The sequence below is a fragment of the Balaenoptera physalus genome (genome assembly GCF_965194825.1).
Source record: "Balaenoptera physalus genome assembly, chromosome: 12".
Classification (NCBI taxonomy): Eukaryota; Metazoa; Chordata; class Mammalia; order Artiodactyla; family Balaenopteridae; genus Balaenoptera; species Balaenoptera physalus.
This window is the reverse complement of record NC_138897.1, coordinates 14,531,440-14,544,257: the sequence shown is the minus strand read 5'-3', so window position 1 is coordinate 14,544,257 and position 12,818 is coordinate 14,531,440. Positions and strand designations below refer to the sequence as shown.

General features: G+C 42.9%; 1 protein-coding gene across 3 annotated transcripts in view; it reads left to right on the top strand.

Moving 5' to 3' along the window:
• Positions 1 to 12,818, top strand: part of CDH20 (cadherin 20) — a 212,557-nt gene that overhangs the window by 185,390 nt on the left and 14,349 nt on the right. For all 3 annotated transcript variants that reach the window (XM_082417959.1, XM_082417957.1, XM_082417958.1), the window contains 2 exons: positions 4,063 to 4,180; positions 8,954 to 9,205. In XM_082417959.1, coding sequence (XP_082274085.1) covers positions 4,063 to 4,180; positions 8,954 to 9,205 — 370 coding nt within the window. The remainder of the gene's footprint in view (positions 1 to 4,062; positions 4,181 to 8,953; positions 9,206 to 12,818) is intronic.

Below are 12,818 nucleotides of genomic sequence, written 5' to 3'. Positions count from 1 at the left end.
GCCCTATTCTGAGAACACTTCGTTACCTAGAATTACCTACTCTCTCCCTTCCCTCAATTAAAACATCCATTTTCTTAGTACCACTCATGTCATGTAAAGTTTTGAAAGGAAAGGCATCTGAAGGAACAAATTTCTACTTATTTGAAACAGCTTTAGTTTCATAATCTTCAGATATATTTGTGTATTTTTTTTAAGTCTGCTTTTAAACCTAAATGAATATTGGGTTGACTAAATCCCAAGTGGTGTAACTGAAAAACATCCAAACTGTGCTTGGAATGGCCACGTTATTAACGTATGTGTCAGGCTGCTGCCGACCCTTCCATACCTCAGATCACAGGCAATCTCTCCTCTTCTGCTCCTGCTTTTGTAAGACTCTTCAATCCTCCCTAATGTATTTCCCCTGAGCATATTTTGTGGTCCTGTGGATTCCGGTTTGGGGGCGTTGGGTGCACATGGCAAGGACACACGCTTTGGTAATTCAGGCTTTCCGACTGTAACACAGCTTTTGCTTCCACTTCTCTCACTCTCCTGAAACATCCCACTGCACAGACTCTGTCTATACAACCAAAACTTTTATTAGCTTCCTGAACTCACCAAAGATTGACTCAACGCATCTTTACCATTCTACTCAGTCAAAGAAAAAGTGACTCCCTTGTTCCAGAGGGAAAAAAATGTGTCCTGTAGTCCTTCTCATCTAAATTATCTCATCCATTGATTCTTGAAACCCACTGCAATGGTCTATAGCATGCCCAAACTTTTTATCAACAAGTCTAAGATAATTCTACTTCCATATCTATTGAATTTCTAGTCTAGAAAGACCTGAAATATTATGCAGCTAATAAAGTTACAATGAAGGCTTTCCAGCATAAGAAATTATCTGTGTTATTATAAGAAAGGAGGTATAGAAACTACATGTACATGCTTGAAGTTATGTAAAACTGTATCTGCATGTGCACAAAAATTGGGAGGCAGGATGCAAAAATAGCAATAGTTACTGTGCTAAGGTAGTTGAGATTTGAGTGAAGGGATTTGGGACTTTATTTTAATAATTTTTTTATTGTAACATGACAATTTACTTATATATTATAGAAACAGCATACATAAATTTTTGTTTTATGTAAGATTATCATTATAATATGACAAACATAATACTTTATATTTTAATATAACAAGAAACTAATTTTTAATCTGTAATATAAAGAGTAATAGTAGCACAATAAATTAAACCCCTCATTCCCCAAAAGTGAAACATTTCCTTTCTTAACGGGCTTCAGAATAGAAGGACAGGGTTTTTTTATATATATAAATTTATTTATTTATTCATTTATTTATTTTTGGCTGCGTTGGGTCTTCATTGCTGCGCGTGGGCTTTCTCTAGTTGCGGCGAGCGGGGGCTACTCTTCGTTGCGGTACGCGGGCTTCTCATTGCAGCGGCTTCTCTTGCTGCGGCACACGGGCTCTAGGTGCACAGGCTTCAGTAGTTGTGGCACATGGGCTCGGTGGTTGTGGCTCACGGGCTCTAGAGTGCCGGCTCAGTAGTTGTGGCGCACGGGCTTCGTTGCTCCCTTGCATGTGGGATCTTCCTGGACCAGGGCTCGAACCCGTGTCCCCTGCACTGGCAAGAGGATTGTTAACCACTGCACCACCAGGGAAGTCCAGAAGGACAGGTTAATAGCATGTTACCACCTCTCTTGTTTTTGCAGCACACAAGAACACCTCCCATTTCTACATTTCTATATACATCTTCTAATTGTCTATTATACAGTCCTCTGAAGCACGGTTTATCTGTGACTTCCAAGTTCAGACCGTGAGCCACAAGTCTATCATAGTCTGTCATATTTGTCATCTTTAGCCCAAGATACGTAAATCCTACTCTTTGATTTTGGCTCTGGGACATGTTTTGAAGATTTTCAAAAGCATGCAGCTCAGTAGGTACGTCTGGTTTATGAAGAATCAGGCCTCCTTGTGTTAGATTTGTCATACACTGTCGTTAGCTTTGTATCTGCCGAGTTGGGATGTGTGCTTTCCTCTTAGGGAGAAAGGAAGCCCAGAAAGAAATCAGACAACGTCTTTGGTGCAGGCTGAGGGCGGCATGAAACCTGCTGAGCAGAATCTTGAATGGCAAGTGGGGCTGAGGATGAAATCAGACCTGCCAGGAGAGGGGAGGCCAGGAGAGCAGGCTCTGGTGCTCCCGACCTGTATCATCGCTCACCCATTCTTTAAAGCCCTGTAACCAACCCATCATATGCCTCAGGTCCCCACATCACCAATATGCATATATACAATTTCATAGGTCAGATGTTCTGAAATGACTTTCTGTTTGCCAAGTTATACATAATCACCTATTTATAACATTCATGAAGAAACATGTCTTCACGTGTTTGGCCCCATGCGCAAGATGGAACGTACAGGATTTGTCTCGGCAGGAATGGGGCAGTGGGGTGACCCTCATGTACGAGCAGCACTGACACCAGGCTGGACTGTGGGGCAGATTTATCTTCAGTGCTCTCCTGATCCTTCCCCTTTATTGCAACTCCATCCCCCCGAACTTTTGATTCAACAGAGCCCCGCTGCCAGTTGGGTTCACCAGGAGGCATAAATGAGATAGAGCTCTGGTCTAAGATGTTTATTAAGGCATGCCCTTGGGGCCAACGCCCATGGAAGGGAAGAACTTCTGCAGGACTGGGCAAAAGGAGAAGTCCAGCTGCAGTGCAGACCCACTAATAGCCCTGGATGACTTCACAGAGTTCTAGGACTAGGGTTCTCCTGAGGTGAGATGGGGTGGCCAGGCTTTATACTATCGCATCAGTCACTGGATATGGATTGTCCTGGAAGGATGTGGTGACTGTGGGTAGGTGGCTCTCAGCAACTGAGGCAACCGCCAAAGAGACTGACAGGTGAAGGCATCAAGTCCTTCACTGAAGGGGGTCTGAGCAACACCATGCTTACCAGCAGGCCCCTTGCTGGAAGCTTTCCCCTCTGTTATGTAATCTTCCACACACTGTGAGGATAGCATTACCTCCTTAATTTACAGATGAAGAAAGAAAGACGAAGCAAGCCCACCCCAGCCCTCCAGCTGACCTTGAATGTTCCATTTTCTACCTTGTTAATAGCCAGCTTTTGACAGCAGGAGTGTGGTGTCTACAGGGCCAGGCCCGAGAGGGGCGGGGGGAGTCTGTGCCATTGGTTGGCGGGAGAGCAAACACACAGGAGGGAGACCACCCCTTCGACTCCTGTTCTATATCCCCCCACTCTGCTTGCCAGTGTTGCAACTGTGTCACTTCTCACTGCTTTTTTTAGGAACTTTTCCATCCTGATCTTCATAACCTTCATGGTAACTTACGACTTTGAAAAACACATGGAAAAGGCAAAATTTTGGCCAAAGAGCTCAAGAGGAAGCCACCCCACCTCTTGCTCTCCTCAGCCCCAAGCCTTGCTTCTGACTCCAGTCTGTTCTATACAGCCCACCCTGGGGGTCTTGTGCTCTACACTTTGCCTAGCTCCCCTCCCTGCCAACAAAGAGTGACTGCTCTGCGACCCATCCCCTCACGTCTGTTTTCCATTAACCTGACACAATCAATGTAGTGTCTGCTTACTTCCCACTAGGTACTGGTCATTTTTAAACAGAGGCCTCTCAAAGACAGCAATCTGACCATGAAATATTAACCCAAATGTGAGGCTAAGAAGGTGAGGCGAGGGCACAAAAGAACTGGGAAACAGGCAGGACCTTGTGGCATCCCAGAATTATTTCACTCAAAGTCTTCTGTTTCAACTGCCTAAAAAGGGCCAGACCTGGGGTGAGAATAGTGTGTTATGTCGATGTCTAACATCTGAGGCATTCAGGTATCATCTACCCTGTGCCTGTTAACACACTCAGGCCCAACAATAAACCAAAATTCAATTCTGCACTGTGTGATGGCACAGAGACTGCCGAGGGAAGTTTCAGGATGTCCTCATTGGGTAAAACAATCTACTACTGGATTTCAGGGTTTGGGACCCCCCCCCCGCCCTTGAAGCTTTTCTTTTGACTCTGATTCGCCTGATTTCGTGTCCCTCCCTCAGCTGATCCAGACAGTGAGCGCAGTGGACCAAGATGACCCACGCGACGGCCAGCACTTCTACTACAGCTTGGCTCCTGAGGCTGCTAACAACCCCAACTTCACCGTAAGGGACAACCACGGTAATCAGCTGCCTGCCGATGCTCTTCTACAGCGTGGGCTGGAAGCTCTGGGTTCCTGTACCATGCAAACAGTGTCAGAGGTCACCTGCTCTTGAACAGCACAAAAGACATTCATGTTAATTTGTACGGTCTTTTAAAGTTTTGTTTCAGAACATCAAAGACAAAGAACGTCCTCTGCTGATTCTGAAACTTTTACTCAGTCAGTCAGTTCACTCAAACATTGGAGCACGGGCTCTGGGCCAGACACTGTGCGAGGCACACAGGCTTCCTTCATCCCCACAGAGAGCAGCCATGTTTGTATGTTCTTTAACTACAGGAAGAATCTGAGAAAGCTGACAGGAAGAGGCCCAAGGAGAAAAACCTGAGTGACACTTCTAAGCAAGGATCAAAGGGGGAAACAGTGAGAGCTCCCAGAACAAAAGGGAGACAAAGGCTAAGTAACCTTTGAGTTACTTAAGAGCAAAGGACAAATACAGGAACACAACGGGTAGTTCTGGCACCGAAACCACTTTATTATCTTGGAATGATTCAGAAAGAACAGTCAGGTGGGGTTCCCTATTCCAGAAAGTGCTTCCCTCTACATCTTTGCTGGAATGGAATTCTAGACCCCTCTACTCCAAAAAGCATTCAGACCAGCTAAGGAGTTCACAGACCTAGCACACTCTTCACTGGGCACAGATGGGAAAAGGAGGGGCTTCTGTACTCTGGCCAGAAGATTTTCAGAGAAAGGTCAGAGCAAGTGAAAAAATAATTTAAATCTGTCAAGTGAACCCCTTATGTTGCTAACTGCTACCAACTAGCTGTTTGACCTTGGAGAGGGAGGGCATCACTTCTCTGGGCTGTGGTGGCCTCATTTTTATTCCAATTCTAAAGTGCTGTCACTTTATAACAATCTAAACAAAGGGTAACAAAAAGTCATGATTTAGGCATACCTAGTCTTAGTTCAAAAATCAATTGTTTGGGACTTAAAGTATTAAATCCACCCCACACGATATTCTGCTATTAAAACTAGAGAATATCAAACCTGTTTTCTTCTAAATGGAAAGCATCCTTCCAAGTCATCCCTTTAATCATCTACATAAAATCATCAAATCACTATGATAATTCTGAAAGGAAGAGTAATATAAATTACAACAACAGGAGTGCTACAATTAAATATCCTGATATTTTTTACTGGGTCAAATTTTGAATTATTCATTTATCTGCTTCACTTGGAAACCCTTCCTGCAAAAAGTTGTTTCAGACCCTTCAGGATAGGTTTTTTTTTTTTTGGCCGTGCCACAAGGCTTGCAGGATCTTAGTTCCCAGACCAGGGATCAAACCCATGGCCCCTGCCCCTGCAGTGGAAGCATGGAGTCCTAACCATTGGACCACCAAGGAATTCCCTACGACAGGTTTCATAGTAGAAACCCTGGGGAAAAAAATAATACATTATACTGTTTCTTCAAATTTTCAGCTAAGTGTCACTCTATTCCTCCACTCTGATATTTGTCTGAATCAATACAGAAAAAATATGCAGCAAAATGCTGCAAATTTCTTAACAATGACTTTGGGCACCAATTCATGGAGCCAATACCTTAAAAAGATGGGCCCCTGGAACCTGATTACTGTAAAAAGAAATGACTCATCTCTTGGAAGGTTTTTGTCAAAACGGAAGTCAGAACATCTTCAATAGAAAGAATGAACTCTTAATCTCCTCATGACAATTTATCCCTCGAGTATCCTTTACTGAGGCTCATTAAAAAAACTGACCAACACCTGATGTGGTGGATCTACTGTCAAGCCTTCCAACTCCCGTGCCCAAAACATGATATTCATTTATGAACACAACAGTGTATTATTTCAAGTAAAGCCTTTCTTTATCCCCAAAGCACTGTGAAAAGGACTGTCCATATACTTCACAGTTTCACACGCATTTTCCCATACTTTGCTTTATTTGATATTTATAATAATCCTATAAGGTCTTAAGAAAGTTACTAATGCCTCTGATGATTCTCATTGTCTCATCTGATAGATAAGGAAAGAAAGTAAATGGCCCATGGAATAGAGAGTGAGTAAGCATTAAAATTGGGACTGGAAGTTGAGACCTCCTGTTTTCGCCACACACACACACAAAATTTGTGTGTCACCTTGGATACTATTTCCAAATGGGTTATTCAAGCTCCAGTTATAATATTCAACAAAATTTTGCAAGTGGCTACATTTTGGCAGCTCCTTTGTAGGACTAGTCTCAGCAATGTGATGCTCTGATCTTTTTTCCTTAACCTTAAATAATTCTGAGATCAAGAAATCTATGATGCATAGTAGGCATAATGTAATACTTATATGAAATTCAGCTCTTCTCCGGCTTTCTAAAAGTCTGATGAACTGCCCTTGATGAAAATGAAAACTAAAAAAGATTTCTGTTCGAGAAAAACTTTACTTCTGACAAAAACAAAATGAAACAAACTGTGAAGCAAAATTACTAGTACTTAGCTATTAAATCTGGAAAACAGAAAAGAAGATGGATTGTGTGGTAGGTGGAAATATGAATATAATCTTCAGGTTGGTAACCAACTGCTATCTTTCTCCACTGAGAAGGAAGTAAGAGGGAAAAGGCCTGTACCAAAGTAGGAAGAGATTTCAATTAGCTGAATAATTTTCAACATTAATGTTACAAAACTAAGTAAGTGGTTACACAGCACAATGGAAGGAATATGTATTTGGAGTCAAGAGACCAGAGTTCAAATCCCAGCTGTCCTACTAAATTAGTGACTTTGAACCAATTACATAATCTCTCTAGGCCTTAACTCTCACTGTAAAAGGGTGAGATTATCACTATCTCACCAAATGGTGGTAAAGATTAAATGAGATACTGCATGTAAAGTCTAAATACCTTGCACATAAGCTCTCAAAAAACAACTGCTCTCATGATAAAACAAGGGGAGGAGGAGGTGGAAAAGTTAATTAAGGAATTATGTATTAGTCAGAATAGGCTAGGTTAGGCTGCAGGAACAAACAACACCAAAATCTCAGTGGCTTAACACAACTAAAGTTAATTTCTTGCTCACATAAAGCTGACTGTGGGTCTGGTGACCAGGGACAGCTGTCCAGGTGTAGGCTGCCTGGCTCTCCATCTCAAATGTTCTTTCATCTATTACAACAAGGCAAGAGAGCATAAGAATCACATACCAGCTACTATTGATACATGCTGCTGCCCGGAAGTGACACGAATCAGTTTTGCTCATTTTCATCATCTAAAGCAAATGATACAGACATGCCCAAATTCAAGAGGGTAGAAAAGTATAATCCTTTATTATGTCCAGAAATATTGATATTGGTATGATATCAATAATGTTTACTTTGGTTAGACTCAGAATTTTTTGTGACGTTCTAGACTCTTCCCTGTGAAATGTGAAACACATCCAGAGGACCTTCCATATTGATGATGTTAGCTTTAAGAGTCACTGATTATATGTCCTACCACATCTCTCAAACTTTTCCTCTGTTGAATAAGATACCAGCTTTCCAGAAAATATATCTGATTTATAAGTCAAACCCACTCAAGAAAACTTGAGAACATAGATTTAAAAAGATCCCAAAACATTACATTAGGCAAATATAAATACAGACAGACAGACAGACAGACAGACACACACACACACACACACACACACACACACACACACACACACGTATCAGCTTTGTGGAAACATAGAAACAATTTTGCTAATCCCCTTTAAAACTGGGGGAAAGGGGATTCCCTGGTGGCGCAGTGGTTGAGAATCTGCCTGCCAGTGCAGGGGACACGGGTTCGAGCCCTGGTCTGGGAGGATCCCACATGCCGCGGAGCAACTAGGCCTGTGAGCCACAACTACTGAGCCTGCGCGTCTGGAGCCTGTGCTCCGCAACAAGAGAGGCCGCGACAGTGAAAGGCCCACGCACCACGATGAAGAGTGGCCCCCGCACCGCGATGAAAAGTGGCCCCCGCTTGCCGCAAGTAGAGAAAGCCCTCGCATGAAACGAAGACCCAACACAGCCAAAAATAAATAAATTTTTTAAAAAAATCCTTCAAAAAAAAAAAAAAACTGGGGGAAAAAACTAGTATTGAATTTTCACCAAATTCATATTAATTGCTTAAACTTAGACCACCAATTAGCGGGAAATAACAGGGTGTGTCATATGATTAGGGGATTTCAAATAAGCTTCGGCTAAACGAGCAGGTTCATCAGAAAGCACAGGAGTTGGTGACTGCATTTCAAAGGCATAAAAGAAAACAGCAGAAGACTTGAACTCCAGCCAAAGTGGCAAAAATAAGCAACGTGCCACAGCCGCGTGGGCTCCTCAGCATTCTTTTCCTGGGGGCACAAAGCAGCACAGGGCCTTGGAAAGCTGCTGAGCTAGAACAAACAGGGACCACAAGTCGCCAGTGACTGTTCATTTCTGTCAAGTTCCCCCAGGGACATTTCAGTTAGATCTGAAGTCTGACAGTTCGCCCTGGGCACTTTGTCACAAAGGGTAAGACAGACTCTCAAAAAAGGTCTCTCTCCTAGGCCTCAGGGTTTTCCCTAGAAGCAAGCAAAAATCTTGGTTTCTGAATCCAACTGCTGATCCCAACAAACCCAACGGCGGCTGTAGCTAACCGCCTCCCGGGCATGCTGTCCCTTCTCTCTCCTTCCCCACCCAGTTCCTGCCCCCTTGCTTTCCTCAATCCAAAAAATTAATTCTCTTGTTGGTTCTTTCATTCTCCTCTTCCCTCTTCTTTTTCGATCCTGGAACCCCTGTCTTCTTCAGATAACACTGCCCGGATTCTAACTAGGAGGTCTGGCTTCCGGCAGCAGGAGCAGAGTGTCTTTTACCTGCCCATCCTGATATCGGACAATGGGCAGCCGGTGCTGAGCAGCACGGGCACGCTGACTGTCCAGGTGTGCAGCTGTGACGACGACGGCCACGTCCTGTCCTGCAGCCCCGAGGCCTACATGCTCCCAGTCAGGCTGAGCCGCGGCGCCCTCATCGCCATCCTGGCCTGCATCTTTGTCCTCTTAGGTGAGTAAGTGGCTCCTCTCCATTCTGTGGGGTCCTGCAAGTGCTTACTTAGATACCATTCCGTTATCACCCTGACACAGCTGGCCAGAACTGGTTTTCCACACCGTGCTTACTGAAAAGGTGGGAGAGTAAGGCTGGGAAAAAGTAAAGAACTTGGAGACAGTCCCTTCCTTCAAAGAACTCATGGCCTCTGTGGCCAAATCAAAGCACATATATTTATCAAGCATCTACTGTAGGCCAGGCTGCCGTTCTAGGTGCTGGGATTAATAAGACAGAAATGCCCCAGCCTTCACAGAGTTTACTTCAAAATAAAGCAAGTTCATTTTGACATCATAGAACCTATATAATAATTTTGGACAGGATATGATGATCACCTCTTCTAACCCCCTCATTTCAGGTAAGTAGTAGCTAAATCACAAAGAGATAGTGACGGGCCCAAGGCCAAATCTCAGTGGCACAGCCAGGGCTGAAACACAGGCAGGCCCCACACTGCGCATCCCTGTATCTGAGCAGTACAGCCTTTCTCCCAAATGTTCATCCCCAGATTCAGGATGTGGTAAGTGTTACAGAGAAGGGAAGAGGGACAGGGAGTCCTGAGAGGACAGGAGACAGGGGTGGGTGCCATTTTAACTAGGGTGGTCAGGGAGGACCTCACTGATAAGACGACCTCTGAGCAGAGATCTGAAAAAAGGGGCAGAGTGAACCACATGGATATCTGGGAGGGTAAGCTGTTTGGGGGCGTTAGCACCCCCCCTCCCTGGGTACCGTGGCCTCTAACCAGGGCCAGTTTGCCTCTACTGGTGAAATAAAGATGTGATGACAGGCCAGTGGGAGAGCACTACTGGGATAGGGGATCCTTTCTTCTTCATCTAAAGTCATACTGCAAAGCAGCGCCCTACTCCCTTGTACCAAGGCCATTCATGCTATTATCCTCAAAATCCACACTCAAAACAAACACATCTAAACCAATTCCTGAAACCAAAAAAATATCTGTACATATCTCCCAACTCTTCTGACTGAAATAATTCACAGCATACTTATTTTGCTTAGAGAAAAGCAGGCTTAGTAGATAGTAATATTATTCAATATGGAAAAAATTCTGGTAAGGGAAAAGAGTAAAGCATTGAGGATTAAAATTAGAATTTAAGCCCTGATCCCAGGTTTACCTCCAAACCAAGAGACTGAGTCAGACCAAAGAAAGAAGGTCTAACTAAAATGTCAGTTGCTTGATTGAATTTCTAGTAGGTCTGTGGAATACGCTTCATGTAGGTCAGCGCTACATGAAGGGAAAAGCGGTATAAAGAAGTAACCTTTCAAAGTCCTTGGATCCCTGGATCAAAGAGGATTGTTACGGCTTCTGGTCCCCTTCTGTACTGACAAATAAAACCCTCCTGCAATTCCCTGAGTGTCCATAAGGTGGCACTGGGAGTCCTTGAGTGCGTAACAGGACAACCTGCAAGAGGCCTTTGAAGAAACTTGCTCCTAGGAGAAGTTTCCAGTCTGGCTGTCCTTACTTCTATCTTTGGAAAATGTCTACATTATAAGTTCACCCTAGCCCACAAACAGTAAAAGAAGCCACCATTTCAGGGGGACTGATTTAAAGGGGCTGGCACAAAGAGGCTCTCAAGTTAGAAGTGGTGTGCAAGGGGCGATTTATTTTGTGCCTCCCAAACCCATTACGTCTTGCCTTTGGAATTGCGCAGAATAAACAGACAGTTTTCAGGACCTAAACCAAGCAAAGCTGTCATAAAATCCTCAGAGTTTTAGGCACTTTCACTTCTAAGGGCGTACATCCCACATTAAATATAATTCATAAAACTGAGTAAGACTGAACTGCAGTTGATTTGTCAAAGAAATACTACATTTTGTGGATAATTATATTAACACATTAATTTTGACTATGGATTTTTTCCATGTTTCAAATATGTGTCTAGTTCCTAGAAAACCTCATAGGCCCTATGCACTGTGCCTATAGATCCTGAAGAATAAACATCCCTAGAACTGATTCTCTTCTGTCAGGGAAGCCCTTCAGCTGAATAGGATCATTTTCCCAAAATTTGATTTTCAGGGGGTTATATAATACTTGTTATTTAAATAAGATTACCTAAAAATAAGATACGTAGCAATCTTTATTTTTTTCAGAGTTCTATAAACTGCCTAATTCTATATCATCAGAATTCTTTCCAGTACAAAGACTTTTCTAATTTTGCTTCCCAGCATTTTCTGAAATACCACACCTAGCACTCCAGTGTCACCTGTGTGGAGGTTTTCCCAGGTCCCCAGGAAGAATTAACTGGCCCTGCTTCTGTATTCTCTGCAAAACTCTTGCAGCTCTATGATAGTCCTATCACCACCTGTTTCATATTAATCATTAATGTCTATTATCTCCTTAGATTGCACGCCTGTAAAAACAGAAATCATGTCATATTCTACTTTGTTTCCGTTTTGCTTCAGATAATGTCTAAAACATATTTGAGTTTAGTAACTCCTTACTGAATCCCTGAAACACAGCAAGTTCACTCAGAATCCCATTTCTCCACCCTGCATCCATCCAAATCACACCCCAACCTCCAATGCCCAGTTCAAGCCCCCACTTCCTTAAAGTCCTATTAGTCCATTTCTCTGAAATCCCACAGTCCTCTAGTCTATGAGTTACATTTTTGCACAGAGATAAAATACAAGAGTATGTAACTGTTTCCTGTGTGTGCATTTTGTCACCCGAGCTATTCAGGAAAATATCATGTATTAACATCATTAACTGCAATTTACAAAAAGCACATTCCACATTCAAGTTTAAAAAACCATTGTTGTTATTTTTTTAAGTCAGTCCATAATCTTACTGGGCATATGACTGTACTCCATTCCCCCCCACCCCTTGGATAAACTGGGCTCTTATTTTGCAGTGTTGTCAAGCTCTCACTGTTCACCAGCTGTAACAAAGCATGCTAGAAAAAAAAAAATCAATAGCAGTTCTACAGCCAAAACCTCAACACACTTCCTGGAAAACATTTTTACTCACAGAGATAAACGGTTCAATGGGATTACCTCCATCTCTCCTTTAAACCCCAGCGAACACATCCTGCGGGAAAAAAAAAAAAACCGTTATGTTGGGATAAAATTTCATCCAAACCTGCAAGGGCACATCTAACAGTGTGGTGCGTCTTTGATAACATGATGAATTATATAAAATGTCACTGCTCATTCCCTCTCTTCCATGAACATCCTTAGATCTAGAAAGTCACAACCATCTCTCTAATGGAAGGCTTTTCTGAGGAATCTGAGTTAACTGGACAAAGACGGTCATTTATGCTCTCTTATTTTTTGGAGAAAACATAAAAAGACTAAGACTTTGGCTCATATTTAACACATGTGTCTATACTCATATGAATTAATATATGATCACAACTGACCCTTGAACAATGGTGGGGTGGGGTTAGGGGCCCAGACCTGCCCTGAAGTCATGTATAACTTATAGTCGGCCCTCAGTATCCACGGTTCAGCCTTTGCAGCAACCAACTACAGTAGTACTGCAGTATGTATTTATTTTTAAATATCCACAGCTAAGTGGACCCCAGTAATTCAAACCCATGTTGTTCCAGGGTCCACTGTATAT